This window comes from Lycorma delicatula, chromosome 1 (genome assembly GCF_047948215.1).
Source record: "Lycorma delicatula isolate Av1 chromosome 1, ASM4794821v1, whole genome shotgun sequence".
Lineage (NCBI taxonomy): Eukaryota > Metazoa > Arthropoda > Insecta > Hemiptera > Fulgoridae > Lycorma > Lycorma delicatula.
In genome coordinates this window covers 339867625-339888217 of record NC_134455.1, presented here as the reverse complement: position 1 = coordinate 339888217, position 20593 = coordinate 339867625, and the positions used below count along the sequence as shown (strand labels likewise).

The 20593-nt window shown below is 29.6% G+C and overlaps 1 protein-coding gene across 5 annotated transcripts in view; it reads right to left on the bottom strand.

The window, feature by feature from the left end:
• The window catches only part of LOC142334331 (furin-like protease 1), a 427570-nt gene that overhangs the window by 46154 nt on the left and 360823 nt on the right, over nt 1–20593 (bottom strand). For all 5 annotated transcript variants that reach the window (XR_012758822.1, XR_012758823.1, XM_075382285.1 and 2 more), the window contains exons 4-10: nt 19494–19604; nt 16056–16184; nt 13905–14070; nt 11433–11605; nt 7831–8248; nt 3855–3972; nt 1272–1353 (exon numbers count right to left, since the gene is read on the bottom strand). Coding sequence is in view for 3 of the 5 variants with exons in the window: in XM_075382285.1 (XP_075238400.1) it covers nt 1272–1353; nt 3855–3972; nt 7831–8248; nt 11433–11605; nt 13905–14070; nt 16056–16184; nt 19494–19604 (1197 nt within the window). In the remaining 2 variants the exon portion in view is untranslated. The remainder of the gene's footprint in view (nt 1–1271; nt 1354–3854; nt 3973–7830; nt 8249–11432; nt 11606–13904; nt 14071–16055; nt 16185–19493; nt 19605–20593) is intronic.

Genomic DNA, 20593 nt, shown 5'->3' with positions numbered 1-20593 from the left:
ACTTATGAATACTTCCTTAGAATTTTATTTTAGCAGTCAATTCAAGTGCAATAATATACTCTAAAAAAGTGTAGTTATCATATTCTAATAAAAATAGCATATTTATATTATTGAAGAAACAAATTACCTGATGTATGAATGACTACATGAAATAATTTTGGATGTTAACATTTCAAGACACAAATTTCAAATTTTTAAACTGGTTTTAAACCAATGTGAAAGTTTTACTAACTTTATACTGCTACTAACTACTTTTAGTTGAAAGTCTAAAACTTTCAACTAAACCGATTTTACTCTCATACAAACATAGACATTTTCTGGTTTATAGGCATGCAAATTAAAGTAATTTCTTTTGAATTATTGAGGGTGTTATTTTATGAATAGAATCAAAAAAACCATTACTGATTATAAAGCAAAGCTAAATTACATTGTACTTCTCCTTCATTCTAAAAGGGAATGTTTACAGATGGTACCTGATATTTTTAAAGATTAATAAAACCTCTTATCACATTACTGTGTTTATTTAATAATATAAATGGTTTCTACAAATATACAAGCTAATACCAAATATTCACTGGTTTGTTCATTTATTCAGTATCTATCAAACTCACTCGTGGGAAAGTGAAATTATAAAGATTTCAATTTCATTTCTAGGAAGTACTACAACAATATTTTTTAAAAATTCATTTTAAAATCTGTAAAAGTTGGATTTGAACTTATCTACTAAATAATGAAATCTGTCATTGGTTGAACAATTGTAAACCAGGGAAAATTGTGCAGGTTGATTATTTATCTTTTGGTTACAGTGATTAAGGGTAAATAGTTAAAAAGGACATTAAAAGTGGACTGAAACAAATTCTACTAATTCGTTACATCACCCAAACTCCTGGTCCAAGGAAGCTGAATTTTTCAGGAGATCTGTTTAGGCCATAAGCATCCAATAAAAAAATTTTATTGGAAATTCTACCCTTCAAAGTTGTGGGGGGGGGGTCTTCTGATTATGCAGTTTCCTGCAGTAAGAAATATAGTTGACCAACATATTACACATTCTACAACTATTACAGAAATAAAGACATAAAAATAAATAAATAAATATAGGAATAAATAGGATTAAATATAAAAGATTTTTCTACCTATTATTTTAATGGTAAAGTAATAATGAGAATTGCTAATATTCTTGTTTAGTGAAACTGTCTGCTGAAAGGTATCAAGAAACAGCATTCTCCACAGCTAATTCATTACAAAACTGAAAATATAAATGTTAGTAATACCTGAACATGTTCTAAGTAGTTAACACCTCGGCATTCTTTAACCCTTATAGACAGTGTTACCGTGCTCTTTGCTGGAATTAATCTGGAAAAATATAAAAACAAAGGTAGAGTATATTATTTTTATTGCTAATTTATGGTTTCAAAAGCTACCATCTCAGTTAAGAATTCAGTGTATTTTATTTATTTAAAAATAAATTATTTACAAAATAATAATAGATATAAAGCAATGAACTATGAATTTAACAGGAAAACTTACTGCCAAATAATCACAATACTAATATACTCTTTGCTGTTAAACGTCTAGTGAGTTAAGAGAACCTGCCATTGCATACTGTGTGGATTACTGACTGAAATCATTATATAGCACAAAATGTCTACTCAGTTGGAAAGTTTAACTGGATTTGTAATGTTTTAATTTTTGCACTTTTTAATTTTTGTACAACAGCCAGTTAGCATGTGATTAAAAGTAGTAACTGTTTTTTTTTTGTTCTGAGTAAGTTATAAAAATTTCTAGTTATCTAATAGTGCCCTAATAATTCTAAATGTCTATGAAGAGAAAAGTAGTTAATGCCAATACAAATTTAATTAATATCAATGCAAATTATTTATGATTTATTTTCTAATTCATTCATCATTCTTAGTTTTCAAAAAATATTTTATTAAATATTAATTAATTAATTAATGATTAATGTATACACATGTACACTGTTTTATAAGAATATGATATTCATAATAATGATGTACATGAAATAACTAATAAACTTTTATATTTTCTTAACCTACCACACACATTAATTTATAAAAACGATTGCTAATATTCATTTTGATTTTAAATGGAATCAATGCTACAAAACTTTGGTATGAAACTTTGGTTCACATAATCTATTCTATTGGGTGTCCCATATAAAACGCAACCCATCAATTACTCATCCATGAAATTTCAAAAGTCAAGCTTACTACCCTACTCGTTATTGAAATGGATTCGTCCAACATCTGAACATTGCAGCGACGCAGTAGAACACTACCAATAGTAACAACAATGCAATCATAACGTTCAGTGTATTGCTAGAGACAAGATGGTGTTTCCGCTAGATGAACGTGTTTTCATCGTTGAGTCGTACTTCAGTACGAAATCAGTGGTTGCAGTGCAAGATTTGTTTCGCCATAAGTACCCAGATAAACCAGCTCCTAACAAAACATCAGTATTAAGGTTAGTCGCAAAATTTAGGGAGACTGGTTCTGTTAATAACAAGGAACACAAAAGATCTGCGTCAGTGTTGAATACAGATACAGTCGCTGAAATCAAAGACCGATTACTCGCCTCGCCAAATAAATCGATCAGATGTTTGTCTGCTGAAATTAATTTGTCTAAATCGACTGCTCATCGGGCGGCCAAACGATTACAATTACAACCTTATCGCATTCAAACGGTTCATCGACTTCCTGAGCCCGACAAAGAAAAACGGCTACAATATTGTCAACGGTTCCGTCGATTTCTGCGTGAGGGAATTAATGTTATGGATTCGTTATTTTTCACAGATGAAGCACGGTTTCATTTGGATGGCTACGTAAACAGCCAAAACAGTAGAATTTGGATCCCCACATTTATCACGAAAAACAATTACACCCGCAGAAGTTGGGCATGTGGTGCACGATATCGTGGAAGAAAATAATCGGTCCTATTTTTTCGAGTACACCATTAATGCAGAACGATATCAGGATATTTTATTTCGGTTCATCGCACTCTTGGAAGAGGAAGACAGACACTGCTGGCTACAACATGACGGTGCAACATCGTACTACGGAGGTTCAACTTCTGATTTTGTCGAGGAATTCTTTGGTAAGTAATCGTGTTATCGGTCGAGGCTTGTGGCCACCGAGATCTCCAGATTTGACTGCGGCGGAATTTTTTCTACGGGGTTACCTCAAAGAAAAAGCCTACAGCAAACACTTGAACACTTGAAAGTCAATATTGAACAAGCTGTATTAAATATCCAGCCACAAACTTTGAAAAAAGTTGCAAGAAACGCTGTAAAAAGAATTGCAGCTTGTATTCAAGAAGATGGCCACTTCCAACATTTACTCTAAATGTAAGGTAATGGATGGTAATAATAAAAATTACATTTACATTTACACATGCCTTTTTATTATTTCAATACCTACCAATATAAGGTTGGGTTGCATTTTATATGGACATCCTGTATTTCAAGTACAAAAAATATCACCTTAAATATCAAGAAAAACAGAAACCCAATAAATATTTTCAAAATTTAGTCATTTTCTGTTTCAATAAAATATTATTAAAAGAATAAATCATAAGTATGTAAAAAAAAAACAAATCATAGTGAAGACATACTTCACAAAAAATTGCCTTACTAGACAATTTAATCAACCAACCAGAAATCTAATTTGAAGAGAAAGGTCCAAAGTGCAACCCATGCAGAAGGTGTGTTTTAAATTCTTTTAAGGTTTTTTAAACATTTTATAAAACAGAAATAATTTATTTTAGAAAAAATCACTTTCATGCCATAAAACAGTAAAATTAAATGTAAGGAACATGTGTACAATAATAAATATATTTACTTGTCAGTATGGGGTGCGACTACTTCACACTTGTGCTGTTCTGGTACAGTTCTCCACTTTCTAGCCAATTTTACCATAGCTTCAGCATCCATTAGACCATATCCAAATGAATGACTAACTGCAATAAACAACAAAATTGTAATTTAATACCCATAGTATTGTTATATATTACGCTCAGTAGGGGTATTGTTATAATCATAGTATTATACATAGTATTATAGGGGATATTGTTATATCATAGTATTGTTATATATTACGCTCAGTAGGGGTATATGTCTTCGCTAATCTACCATATCTACAATGCTGGAAAGGAGTTTTGTTTGTTTAAACTGTTTAGCTGTCCAAACAAGTGAATACCTATATTTTTTTTAGATAGTACAGAGAATATGCTTGACATAAATGTTAATGTTAGGGAGCAAATCAAAAACAACTTTGTAAAAATTCTTGAATATGCTGATGTCAATTTTAAACTTTCTCAAACTTCTTCCTCTGGCTGTGACCATTTCTTTTACCTTAATCAGAATTACTGCTACAATTGCATACACCAACACATAAATAAATAAAAATTATTCCACAACGATAATTTTACTCTTTAAATCTGCAATTTTACTAAAATCAACCTTCAAGAAAAAAGTAAACGACACTAATAACCACTATGTAACATATATAACAAAATATTGCAGTTTAATTGAGTTGAGGATATTTTCTGCCCTTCCCAGCACTTAACATTCATAGTTGATACGTTTTGGAGTACCTCCATTCTCAAAACTACTTTTACCAATGAATCTTCCTGAGGTGGGATCATCAAATAAATAGTAATGTTAAGCTCCTCCCATTCCCCATTGCTATTTATTCAATGATCCCAACTCAGGAAGACTCAGTGACAATGCTAGGAAGGACAGAAAATAACACCCAAATACAATAATTCTTGCAAAAATATGAAATATTGTGAAAAAATTACAGTTTAAATTGACAACACTTGGAAATTGTTATTAAATCTACTTTTACAATCACATTAAATATGAAATGATGAATCTCACTAGAACAAAATAGGAACTTTCAATTCAGTTATATGAGAAATATTCTGAGTTATTTATTTTTATTGAGAAAATTAATTACAAAATTTGAAATATTTGAGGAAAATTTTAACTGTAATAGTTACAAAAAAATACTTTTTATTAACCAAATATTATTCTTAGAAGATAGTAACACCACCTTTATACGAATGTCAATACTTCAAAAAATTCTCCTGTTGTCACAAACTAACCAGCTGAAACTTCAGTAAAAGTTTTAAATGCTATCATGCAAAGCACAGAAGATACATCATGAAACATATGACTGAAATATTGGGATTATCTGTATCCAACATAATTAAGGAATTAAATTTTCATTCCTGAAAAATTAAAATAATGCATCTGCTGTGTTAATTGACAGAGATAATGTTGTACAGTAACAGTAACAGGTTTCAAAATTTATGCGAACTATGAAAAACTGATTTCATCATTAGCCACTAAAAGTTTTACCTATGAAGTTATTTAAAAAATATATATTCCTGTAATTGGTTTTTAAAGTTGAACCCTTATATAAAAACATTGGATGGCTAATGGACTGGTACTGAATCGGGTGTACACAAAATAATGTACCACTATTATACACTTGATTGAGCTTCTTTGGTAATAAATATTTTTACGTCATCTATAATAAATGTAAAATATAATGTATTAGATACAACCATCATTAATATGAACAAATTCAATAAAAAATATACTTTAGATCTGATACTGGTAAAGTAAAAAAAATTAAAACACATGCTGAAGTGGAAAGGAATATATTATTTCTGTAAAGAGAGATTTTTCACTGTTTACTTATTTTATTTATTTTTTCATTATTTATTTATTTATTTCCACTTACATTCAACTTAAGAATAATGGATTTTTGTTCTGCTTGACACCAGCATATATTGAGTTAGTTTAAAAGATAATTTAAGCAGAGGAAATAATGAAATCGTGACCAAACTATAAAAATAATTTTACTGATGAAATAACTAATGAAAATATCATACATATTACTCTTTCATGACTAATTATGAAACTATACATGTAATCATGACTGTACATGTGTAAACAAAAGAAGATAAGCACAGTACAAGTAACACAGTCATAAGACATTTTTTTTTTTTTTAATTATTTGCAGCCAAGTAAAAAAGAAGTGTATGTTCCTAACAAACTAGAGACCAGAGATTAGCCAAAAAGTAAAAGTAATAACTATAATTATGAACAAATACTCTGATTTTAAATTTTTACTTATCATTTCAGAAATAAAAATTGGGAACTTTTAAGAGATCTGACAACCATAAAAAATTTAAAAAAACTTCTACCAGCAATCAATTTACATTTTGCAAAGAAAAAATCGTAAGAACAGAGGATGTTTGAAAGCAGAGTAAGTGTTCATTAAGTGTCAAGAAAATGCCCTTACAGAATATTAAGATTTTTGACATATTGGTTTCAATAGAAGTTAAAACAAAAAGTTATTTTTTTGGATTTCAAAATCTGAAAGTAGTTCAACATCATGTCATATAAAATAACAGAACTACTGTAAATGCATATTTTGATTTTTACTTGTTTGAAATTTTATTCATTTATTTAATTACAGTGTTGTTTAGTTTTTAAAATGATATTTTAACTTTAAATATTTGAAGAAAAATAACTGATTTTCTTAATAATATGAAGTACAGAATTTTGAAGAGTTTAGTTTTTTAAAATTGTTTTACTTTTAAATAATTGAAGAAAAATAACTGATCCTGTTTAACAATAATATAAAGTACAAATTTAAGTAGTCTTTATCAGATTGTTTTCTAAAATTATATATACTTCTCTTTGTACAATTATATATTATACTGTTTGTTTTTAAACATAAAGAAGCTAGGTAACCAAAAAACTGAAAAAGAGATCAGTAGAAAGAGGAAAATGAAAAGTATTCTTGCTGCATTAACCACCTCCTTATAAATTCTCTATAATTTATCTTTTTTTTTCTTTTTTTATGCATGAATTTTCAGATGCTTGGACAGAAATGAATTAATTTGAAAATACAGATGAGATCTTCCTTCAGTATAATCTTATATTAGCAAACAACTTTTTTTTTTAATCTCAAAAAAATACTTTAACAATGCAGCAAAATGAAAAATAGAAGTTATGGATTTGTAAAAAGGAAAGTGCTTCGTAGTAAGATATTCTGTGCTACCTGTCGATGGGGTAATTATGCAGGTACATATGCTGCGTGATTTATTCTTTAATAGTATAGTAAATGCAGCAGAAAACATGTACAAGTGAAATGGGAAGGTCTTTATTTTTTATTTAAAAAAAAATAAAGACCTGTATTTTGGTATTACAGTTTCAGATATGGCAAACATTTTTTTATGAGGAGGAGGAGGAGGAGGAGATTGGTAGCTGATATAGATACAAGGATACTGTTAATTATTAATTTAAAGATTTGTATTTCACGTACTGAACATTTAATAACATAGTAAACCATAATTATGCAATACTGCCATGTAACTGAATTATAACTGCAATATATTGAATTCTACATGTTATATTAAAATTAATGAATACTTAATATCAGATTTGATGTGACTGAGTTAAAAGTAGAAGGCTTTACTCAAAAAGTTGCTTTTACTAAAGTGAATAATTACAGTCGCACAAAAAATCAACACGACATGTACGAAGAGAAATACTGGATTTACTCACACTAATGTTCAAATTTTGTCATTCTGAATCATTAATTATTTGGGAAAGATAGTCAGGTTGATGTTAAAAAACAATTATGGGTTTGGTCAATAGCCAAGTAGCGATTCTTTAATTATTTTCCACAGTAAAGTATGTAAACATCTTATAACAGGCAGTTGAGAAGGAATACTTCTCATAATTCAGTGATAACAGTCAACATTACTGATTAATGCTAATAAAATATTACTAACCGTTTCTTCCAACACCATTAGTAGTCCAATCAGATGCTTTTAAATTTGCAGGTTTAGCGGTCGCAACAACAATATGCTGCATATCACGCCAAGTAAGCTGACGATTAGCTTCAAGAGCTAATGCACAAATACCAGCTGCAAGTGGTGCTGATGCAGATGTTCCAGTGTGACTAACAGTACATTTATGATGTAAATCAGTTGTTATCACTTGTTTTTCACCATTAGAACCACTACTGTAAGTTGTGGCGAGTGTAGATGAGCAGGCTTCTGAATACCAAGGCACTTGACCCTTCTCTGTAGCACTACTAATTGATAATGTCCAAATAGAGTTAGTGTATCCATCACAATTACAGTTATCAAGATCACGCCCTCCATTTCCAGATGCCCATACGAATATTGAACCTTTACCTTCTCTGCCCTAAATAAAAATCACATGAAAACATATTATATTATGTACATATTCACTTAATTAAAACTATATGTGCAAAAATACAATTTATTATTATTTTTTTTAATTCTAATTACAGTATATAACAGCATAAAATTAAAATATAACATAACCATTTTATCTTCAATGCTTTATGATCAGAAACTTAAAAATCATTTTTAATCCATCTATCCATGAAACCTCATAGGATATGTGATTGACCATGGGATGCTCTCTACCAGAAAATTTTAAGAGAAATAAATCTATTTTTTATATATACTCAAGAGGATTAGAGTGTATACTTTTTAAACAAAAAATATAGCGGTTTAACAACTTGACAGCATTTGTTTTTATTATAACACCTAAATTTTTAGATTGCTATAAAGTTTAAAAGTAACTGGAAATAAAAGAAAACAGTTATTGAAGTAAGAAGGGAAAATATAATAATAAACATGGTGGCAATATAATAGACATATTATATATACATGTAGTAATATTCTATCACCAAAATCACAAAATGTAATATTGTTATTACAATACTGATTTTATGGATTCATGAAATATTACTAGAACATGAAGCCAGTACGGAACTGAAAAAAGAGGAAAAGAACAGAATATGGTAACTACAATTTATGAACAAAACTGAATTCGGCACACAGTTTCAACTGCACAAGGTTTGATTTCATGGTTAACTTTAACACTTGAATGGAATAATAATGCCAAAAAATGATTTTATGACAAAAGGAGTGTTCAGCCCACTTCTCAAGAATTCTCCACATAAAAATTCTCTAAATATCAGATAATTATACATTTATCATGACTTATAAACTATGATTAACAATAAGCAAAACAACTAGCAAACATGCCGTGCAAATATGAGAAGAGGTAATGCAAAGGCAGTGAGATTATAAGGCGCAAGAACTAACAATCTTGTTTCTGTACAACAAACAGTTAAGAGCCATATTATATGGTATATATCATAAAAAAGGCGAAAACACTGTTGGTAGGATTTTATCACTTTGTAGGCTAAAGCTCTGAATACTTCTAAAGAGGATGGAGAATAACGTAAGAGCTTTAATATAAAATCAGGAAGCAATCCTTGCAAATGAAGACTTGAAGGCAAAGTCAATAAATAATTTATACCAATTAGATGGCTGGTATAAATTAGTAATGTTGAAGGCCAAAGATTAGGAATGGAATTTTTCTACAGGGATGTGCATACTGAGTTTCATGTGGTTTTTTTTATGTCTTTGAATTCCCTTTCCAAATGTTCTGAATGGCTAACAATAATTACTGTTAGATGAGAGCATAGTAGTGGTTTATCAACCACTTGTTTTAAATGGATGATAAAAAATTAATTACAGGATTGTAGTTAACCTTGAATGACGCTAAAAAAAATTAAGTTATTCACTCAGAGATTAACTTGAATAATATAATATCTCTAGAAATTGACATCCCTAGGAATGTCATCAAATTTTTATAAGTGTAACTAGAAAAGTTATAAGGAGGTCAGATTTTGAATAACTTAGAAACAGATAAGAATGATTGTGGAACATACACCATTTTTTATATGGAGAATTATTTTTGGTGTCAAAAGAGAACAGTGATTGAAGAGAAAATGAAAAAATAAGTACAGAGAAAGAGGTGTTAATGAAATTAAGTTAATCAAAAACTATGCTATCCCTTTATCGATGTATATTTTTAGGACTATTAAGCAGACTAGTATAACCCACCAGCAGGTTGGTCTAATGGTGAACGCGTCTTCCCAAATCAGCTGATTTGGAAGTCGAGAGTTCCAGCATTCAAGTCCTACTAAAGGCAGTTACTTTTATACGGATTTGAATACTAGATCGTGGATACTGGTGCTCTTTGGTGGTTGGGTTTCAATTAACCACACACATCTCAGGAATGGCTGAACTGGGACTGTACAAGACTACACATCATTTACACTCATATATCATCCTCATTCATCTTCTGAAGTAATACAGTAATTTCCAGAGGCTAAACAGAAAAAAGAAAAAAGTAGACTGGATTTGTAGACCTGAATAGTTAGAAGATTATAATAAATCAAAACCATATTCAATTTCTATTTCGGTATCTATTTTCCAAATACATACAGATGACTGGAGATGGGTTCCAGCCATATTGTTAATATAACTATTATGAAGTAAGATCCCAACATTCATACTCAGCAGCAATAATTCGCCGTTATTCATATGAACAGGTTTTTTCATGTTCAGGATTTTAAATGGACTGTTCAATGCACCAAGCCCAGAAATGAAAGAGTATTTGGGATCTTATAAAACCCCATCAATACCAAGCTGCATCTCTGAGAAAGAAGTGTGTAACTGAAGACCAATTGCAACAAAATCAGATCAAGAGTGTATCCATTACAGGCACAATTTACATCTAAAGAATTTCATAATCATAAATGTGTAAATACAAGAATTTACATGTACTGCATGACAGGAGTTTAATTGCTGAGATAGAAAGATTTGTAACCAGCATATTAGATCACACACAACCTATCTTGGATTACTGAAATTTTATTATCAGGCATGGAGAACTACAGTTTGAGCTACACATGACAGATGTGTGCCAGAGAAGTTATTCCTATAAGTCCCTATAGATTAGTCAATGACATTAAAACATTAACATAAACAGCTGCTCTATTAGCAAATACGTAATAGGTGTGATTAGAATACTGAAAGATACTCTGTGCAATGCAAGTACAAGGCTGAAGCCGTAAATGTAAACAGCAATGTAAATATTAATCTGTAGTCAGACGATCATAATAGTCCAAACAATATTCATAGTACATCTTTTGCCTGACTAAAACAATAACAAGAAACTTGAAAAAAAAAACTTTTTTTTTTTCAGCAGAGGAAACTGATGAAATATCAACAGCTATAAAGAAAAATAAGCTTCCATTCAATATTTTATACAATTCTGAAAAATATCATTCTCAACACTACTAGAATAAGGTAATCTTATTGATACAACTTACTACTAACTAACAAAGAAAAACTGCAGCTTCTGTATGATGATTAAATTCAGCAATGCTTGGTGAAAGCTTGCAACATTTAGAAATACCTGATAGAGGAATAAATAATAATATGTATTTTGCAACATAAAAATTTAAAAAAAAGTCAGTTCAATATTTAAATTAGTTAACCTTTGTAACGCCTTCAATGAATGCACGCATTGCCAGCTCACCAGGCCCGTCGACTGTCTTCCCATCATCATCAGGACCCCATGACGCACTATATATGTCAATGTGTTGAGGATTTAAACTAAGTGATCTAGCCTCAACAGCATCTGTTACATCTCCATCCAACATTCTTACTCCTATCAAAAAAATTACAAGAAAATTATTTTGTAATTATATACAAATATAGAGTATAATACATAAAATCATTTAAATAAAAATTAATTATAAAATGATATCTTGATGAATGAGAGAACTCTGTGAGGACATTTTTGTATAAAACAGAATATTTCAGTACATATCAGAATAATGCCTAAAGCAGTAAGATCTTTGACCAACAATTACAGTCATATCTCTTTAACAGCCATTCACTCAGCAGAGAATACTTCAGAGGATGCACTTCTTATATCTAATATTTATTAAATTTTAATATCTTTTCTTCAGTATAATAGGTATATTGTAGTTTTAACAAAGTTATATGAAAATATATTTTATCTAATGAGATAAGTGAAAATTAAATTAATGTTGATCAGCCAATTAAATACTTAAATTTCACATTGCATGTAAATAGGTTACAATTGCAAAATCATTTTTTATAATTAAATTGAATTACACTAAGGGCGTCAATGTTCTCCTCCTTTCCTCCTAGTATTGCTGACACAGAAAATCTTAAATTAAATTTAGATTTGTAGAGTAGGAGATTCTTATATTTTGAAAGATTTAAGAGACTGCTAGTATACACTCCTTCTCATTCTTCTATTTCAATATTAATTATCAAATCATGAGATTATATTTTATTATCAATAATCCTGAACTAATAATGTCCTGAAGGCTCCAATTTATATTCTTTGTAGATACATAATTCATATACTCATATACCACCCCTTTACTGTTGTTAAAGAATTATGATTTAATTAAAAATCATCTTGAACAGATTACATCTATTTTTAAATCCTTCTTGCTCATTCAAAAATGATTTGATGAAATCTATTTTCACAAATCCTGTTTATAAAAATAGATAAAGAAATACTAATCAAAGAGGCAATATATTTGTTACATTAAAAGCAAATTTTTTCATTGATTATAAAAGGTATTTTCCATATTCACATAAAAAAGGAACTAAATATGCAGCTCTTTTAGCAAATACTTAAGGATGGACCAGACCTTCTGTTTCATGAGTTTCATAAAAAATCCCAGAAACATTATTCAATTCTATATCACCGTATCAGTATGTCGATCACATTATTTAAAGTTTTCAGTCAATAATGTTTAATACTAATACATAATATATTAAAATAATCCTTAACAATAATGCATCATTGAGAAAGTGGTAGCTGCTGCCTTTTTTAATTTTTCAAATATGAACTACACAAATATGAATATATATTGAATGATGTAATGAATCAGTGAGTCAAAAGTGAGAAACACTCACAACTGAATTGATGGCTAGCCATGATGTCATATTTTTTACTTATTTCCAGCTAGGTTCCTACAGCTAAAGTTACTTTCTGCAACCTAATGACATCTCTGTCTATTAAACTGGTCTTCTTCGTGGAGCTGCCTATCCTACATGGTACCTCAGCCTCTTTCTTCCCCATCTGCTATGGTTGTCTTAATTTCCTTCTATTCGCTGATTGACATGCAATTATTCTTTTTGGCCATCTCTTTTAACTCATCCTCTGGATATACCCATATCAGATGAGATGATGTATTTCAATTCTATTCTTTATAATTTCTGTTTTCATACATTCATGTCCAAATAGCCTATTTGAAAATAACTAGGTCACCTCATGGAATCCATTAATAAACCAAGCAATCTTTCCCTAACCCATCTAATTACATCCTAGTATTCAGCACTACATGCAGCCAAAAAAAGTTTCACAATCTTTTTGTAATTAGTTTTGTATTAATTTTCTGCAATACAATAGAATTTAAACAAAAAAAAGTTATTTTCTATAAACACTATTAAACAAACAGCATCCTGAACACATTACTGAACAATTATGTACTGATCTATACAACTGTTCTTTTGATAGAATTCAATAAAGTAAACAAATGAAACAGTTCCAAAACTAATGGTCATGTTTTGACCAAAGTGGTATAGAATCAGTAAGTCATTTAACTATAACATCAATTACAAGTTTGTTCTTCATTAACCTTCTATTCAAACTATATTCTTGATCATGTTATTCTATTTTCTCCTCCATGATTTTCTCTCGCCCAATTTTAATGCTGTACATAAGACTCAGAGTAATTCAATTAACATCAAAATTATAAATTATTACATAAATGAATAAAAATTAAATAAAACAACCAACACATTAAGAATTATATTTTTATTTAAAAACATACTAAAAAATTCAAGATCTTAAAGATATATCAGTTTCTGGATGTTGTAGTCAATAATATAATAATAATAAAAATAATACTTAAACTCACCGCCTATGTTAGCATTGAAGGCAATACCAACAGCACATAATGAATTATTGGCAACAGCAGCCACTTCACCAGCACACCTTGTACCATGTCTATTTGAGTCTATTAGATCATACCGAGGCATTGGATCATCATCATGATTATTTACATCGTAACTAGCTTGTGGGTCCTACACAGAAAATAGAACATATATACACTCAAATTACTTAAAAAAAAGGTACTTGTTTGTTATCACACTGCGACTTTTTTTTATGCAACTTCTTCAATTTTTATGAGAAAATGAATAATAACATTTATTTAAGGTGGAAAAAGTACATTTTTTAATGAAAAATAAAAAATAAAAAACACTTTAGATTATGTTGACTCCATGTACTGACAAATCATACATTTATCAACATAAACTATGCTTGCTAACTTTGTTTAATTAACGCTAAATATACAATTATATGCTATTTAACATTAATCAGATGAGATATGTGAAAAAAGGTTATGTTTGGTAAGGTTATGTTAATATACATACAATTCATCAAAACACAGTCAACATAATCTAAACAAACAACCTACACTCTCTTTGCTTGCTAACAAATATATTTTTTGTTTAATGCGTTGTAATAATACATCATTTAATACACTATTTTTTGACAAAGAAAAGTTGTATCAAAAAAGTGAAAAATATGGTGCTGCGATTATAAACAAGTACCAAAAAATTGTATTGTTTTAATTAAACCTTCTTTCTATTAGCGCAGATTAATTTTGTAAAGGAAATTATTTAATCCTTTGTTTCCATGAACCTAGATGAGTTTTATAAAGAAAGTCATTTCATATGTGGTTTTCATTAGCATACATAAATTTTATAAAGAAAATAATTTAATAGCCATTCACAATTTTTAATAATACTTTAAAAATGCTAATGAGATAGTTTTTAGGGTATTTTTAATTGCATCTTGATGTCTGCAATGATGTACTGAGTTTTCTTCTGCTGATTTACTGATGCAGCACTGGCATTATAATGCAGCAGTAAATGATCTAATGTTTTTGCATTATTTTAGGAAAAAATACAAATTACTTTCTAAAACCTAACGAATATTATAGAAACTTTTGTATCCTAAAAAATATGTAACATGCTGTTATTTCCTTATGTATAAAGTATATACTTGTAGTGACTTAATTTTATATTATGTAGTTAAGATATTACCTATTCATGCTGGAATTTCAATTGTACTTATACTATCTTTTACAATGAATAAATTTCTACTTCTATATACTTGATTTTGTAATCTTATTTGTACGAGGTATCCAATGGTTGTCATAGCAGTTATCAAAAGTAATCGCTCCCTTAATTATGGCAGATAACTGAATTTCTTTTGTACTTTCAGAAATTAATACATTTAAATACTAATTGTTAAAAACAATTAAGATAACTTTTCTTTTTTTTTTTTTTACATATACTGACTAATTTCACAAGGTAAGGCAGAAAGCTGCAAAATAAACTTATAAAATAAAGAGAAAAAATGAATAGAAACAAGGTGTATAAAATAAAGATATAAAAGAAAAAACAAGATATGAGTATCTTACATAAATATAGCAGTAATGATGAAGGTAGAATTTCTGAAGTATCTACAAAGTACCATTGAGATGCAATGAAAAGGTGGGACAGAAAAGTATGACAATGAAAGGATGACAAAACAATTCTATCTTTTCATTACCTTTCTCTTTCACTTCAGAAAAATGTTTCTAAACTGGATCCTACAAAGGTTTCAAATTTTTAATAGAATTGGATATAAAGTAACAGTTTTTCCTGAATAACAATGCCAGCTGTTACTTTGTTTCATGTGACATACAAGATGCAAATTATAGAAAGAAGGTAAAATCATGATTTTTAGTAATATAAATCACTGATATAATTTAATGGATACAATTAATGTAAAAAATATATTGTTTCAATAATTAAGAACAATAAATTTTTACCAAAATAAAAATAACTGGAAATTCTAATTAATATAATCCTTCTCCTTCAATATAAAGAATAAAATGATTCCAATATTTTGAGAGCTGATTATCATTTTTGTTTGAATTTATTGAAAAATAAAAATAACATCATTAAATTAATTCTTTAAAAATCAATATAGTTTTTTAATAACTAAACATACTTACATAGTTTTTTATGAGGTCAGGATGATCCTTTTCAAGTCCATCATCAAGAATTGTAACAACTACTCCACGCCCAGTAATACCTTCTCTCCAGGCACCTTGTACACTCATATCTAATCCAGCACCTCTGTTCTAGAATTTATAACATTCTCATTAATATAAGTGAACTTTTAAATTTATTTACATCTTATACTAGATTAATGAAGATCTTTCTTACCCCCAATGTACATATTTTTAGGCAATACAATTTTATCATTATCAATAAATAAATATGTATAAATTACAATTTTTGATTATTCATTTATATTAGTGATAAAATTACTTTTCAGTAACTTGTTTCCTTGCTTACTCACTAATTTATTTATGCTAGTCCTATGTTAGTGTAAAAAATAATGCACAGGAATTATGGTTCAGAGAAAGAGAAAAAACTTGGGTGAAAATATTATATGTTTGAAAAATATATTTATATTTGTTCTATTATCTGTACCCTTGTTTGCTTTAATAATTGGCAGTTACTGCTATTTTAATTAAATTTTATTTATAATTACTTCTATTTTAAGATTTATTTATAATATAAGGTCCTATTTTCTGAGTACATGCTACCTACATATGCTATCTTGTCTTCTGTAAGATATAAAACCATCTGAACTACAGAATTACAGATTGCACAGTCTCTATCCATTTCTCTACTTACAGCATCTCACAAATTCACTTAAGGTATAAAACCATCTGAACTACAGAATTACAGATTGCACAATCTCTATCCATTTCTTTACTTATAGCACAATTATAACATTAATCATTAATTTTAATGATTTTTTTTTTAATAAACCAAATTTAGAATTTTTCCATTTATAAAAAATGAGCAATTTTTTCATATTGAAAGGAATCAGTTTTCAACAGAAATGTAATCCTGCTGTCATGCAATTAATTATAATGGTATAACACGTGTAACTGTGTGGTTAAGCAAGTAAACCATTGGGATGTAAATATGTCTGAAACACTTTTTAGGAAACAATGAGTTGATCAAATGCAATGAATAAAATGTTGGCATAACAAGCATGAAGAGAAACATTACACATAAAAAAAAAAAATGGTTACTGATATTGAAAGTCATGTTTCCTTACTAAAAAATGTCTATAAATGTTTGAAAAAAAATTAATTATAAATTTCATTTTTCATAATCATAACATTAGGTGTGAATCTATTTGCCAAGTATGCTGTGGGGATAGCCTGTTGTGAGATTTCCTAAGACAATGTTCAACATACACAATTTAATTGCATCATGATATATTTTATTAAGATTTATTTATTGTAACTTAACCATTAATATGAAGAAAGACAAATTCTACAAACTAAAAATTTATTTATTTTGCGATCAACTTTGATGTACTGTGAAACCTTGCTTAACGAGCAAAAATTGTTCCCAAATCTTACTCGTAATGCGAAACACTTGTTAAGCGAAACAATTTTTACCACAGGAGTATTGACTCCTGTGGTAATAAAATAGGGTAATAAGTTTCATTTTGAAAAAAAAACTCAAATTTATAATAATGTAGTATCATTTATAACACAGCCTTTTGTACAAGAAATTTGTGTAAAGACATTTGTTTTTACCTAAGCTTCAAAATTTGGAAAAAATGAGACACATAATTATCGCTAAATAAGTTTGTAGCATGCATAGCTACTGTCGTATTGGGATGATGCTTCTCAATGTATGATGCTTTCGGCATCTCCCTTAATTCACTAGAAGGTTGTTGTTCTACTGAGGCTGTTATCTTCTCTCCTGATGAAATTCTTCGGTGGTCAGCTCCTGGCTATGCTCTTCCACTAACTCATTGATGTTTTTGCTATCCACCTCTAGCCCATAATCATGGCCAGAGAAAATCTTAATGATTACAGGCTGCGTAGCACTTGTTCAAACCCTTTGGAGTCGCGTTCGACAATGCTGTCTGGCCAAGGCTTCTTCCATGCAGGTAGGTTCCATGACCAATTCCCATGACTTGTTGATCATCCTGAAGCAGGCAACGATGTGAAAGTGGTCTGGATTGGTTCCTTCAGTTTCCTCAAAATAACGCTTGAAGAGTGTTTTAGTGCAGAGCTTTTAAAAATTTGAAATCACCTGCTGGTTCATGGACTGCAGTATTGAAGTGCTGTTGGGAGTCAGGAACTGGGTTTGATAAATTTAAATTCTTCAAAGAGGTCATATTCTTCTAAGCTTGGAGTAAGTACAGCAGCGTTATATGTAACAAGCAAGGCACAGAATGGCAAATTCTTCTCAAGCAGATTTTTTTATGGACAGACCCAACACTTCACTGATCCATTCTGTAAAAAGCTAATGTGTCACCCAAGCCTTGTTGCTGGATCTGCACATGACATTTAGCCTGCTCTTCTGGACTTTATACTTCTTGAAGGCTTGTGGATTATCCAAATTATAAGACCATTTAAATGAGACAAAACAGTTTAATTTTTAAGTCACCACTTGCATTTGCACAAAACAGTGTGAGACGGTCTTTCATTGGCTTGCGATCCTGTAATGCCTTCTTCTCTGCTACAATATAAGTTTGCTTCAGCATCTTTTCCCAGAAGAGACCCGTCTCATTACAATTAAAAACCTGCTGTGGCAGATAGCCCTTGAATACACTGTTGAAGTTCTCGGCTGCCTTTATGTCTAAGCTTGCTGCTTCTCTGTACCTCACAACATTGTGGATGCCGGTTCTTCTCTTAAACTTTTCAAACCACCCACGGCATGCATTGAATGCTTCTTTGTCCGCTGATGATCCTGGCTTCTTCTTAATGAGGTTGATAAAAATTACTTTCATCTTCTCACAAATTATCTTTTCATTAATAGTGTCGCCTTGCATTTGCTTTTCATTGATCCATATGAGAAACAATTTTTCAACATTGTCGAGAATACATGGGCATTGCATAGAAATTCTTGACACTCTTTGAAGCTTCATCTCCTTAATCTTATTCTTGTTTCCCAGGATAGTACGTGCAATTACAATTGTATGTGCGTGCTAGGTCAGCCATGCACACACCTCATTCTTGATTCACAATGATTTGGTGTTTGACTTCTACAGTGATTTTTCTTCTCTTACCCCTGACTTCTTGCAACATTTTTTTTTGCTTAAATTTTGCACTAAAAAAAATACACAAACCTGTTTCTGAATATAGGTTTCATAAATGACAGTAAGATGCTAGCTGAAGAAGCGCTATACACAGATTGATCGCCGAGACACAGGCAGGATGTGACTCCTCATCACTCATGCTGCAAAACATCACTCGTTAAGGGAGCCATTTTTTTACATTTTGTTTTGCTCATTATGTAAATCATCCATTTTTGGAGATGCTCGTTGAACAAGGTTTGAGTGTTTTATATTAAAGAATTTCAATAATATTAACTGATAAAAGAATAAATATTTTTAATTAATTACTTACCAAGTACCACATCTGAGGCCATTTTGGATCATTTAAGGGATAAAGAAACTGTGAACCAAAGTAGTCACGTTTATAACGTGAAATCACCTTTTGTTGTCGAGCCCATTTTACCTTAAACATTAAAATCAATGATGAAATAACAATAATTAATAAGTATTCAATACAGAATCAGATTTGATGATTGAATATGCTATTTTGATTCAAGAAATTCTCTATTCTCTATTTAAATAAAAGTATCAAAAAAATAAATATTTAAATCTGAAATTTCAATTTCAAAAATTAAATTTTAATCGCAGATAAAAAACAAATTGCAAACAATCTGAAAATCAGTGAAACTGTAAACACTCGGTAGCATTCGAAATATTAATCAATTTAGATGTAACCACAATGTGACACATTGTTTTTTTACAATATTCATTGCTTATAGTGACAAAAGCAATAATTATTTTATTAAGTCATTTACAAACTAGTCTATTTAAGTGAAAAGATGAGTTAACCAAACAATATAGCAGGATGTTTACAACAATCTTATGTTCATAAAGAGTTAGGGTTATTATAAACTACTTTTAATATAAAGAAAACATAAGTTTTTTTTTTTTTTAATTTCACGTATCGCACTAGTACTGTGCGAAATAATATGAATAAAAAATAATTTCTTTTAAAAACAAGATGATACAGCAATTTCAAAAAAAAAAAAAAATACAATAAACATCCTCATACATAACTATTTATCAAAATATGCACATTAATTTTGAATAAACATATATGCAAAACACTGTTGTTCAAAATTATCTGTGTGCGGGAGTGGTACTGGATAATGTTAAAGACACGACCATTAAATCTTATTAACAACAAGTATTGGTTCAGAGGGTGAAATGAATGACAATTTTTGTAGCGTGTGGATGCCATCATGCCTGACCGGGATTCGAACCCAGGACCTCTGGATGAAACAAAGAGTTAATAAGCAGGATTCCTAACTCTGTTAAAGTGAGGGCTAGCTATCTCTCAGGAGCAAAATGGTGAATGAAAACCTTTACAAACTCATTATAGCATTGATATGAGTTATAAGTACTACACTTATTTAATCTCGTAATTCAGTT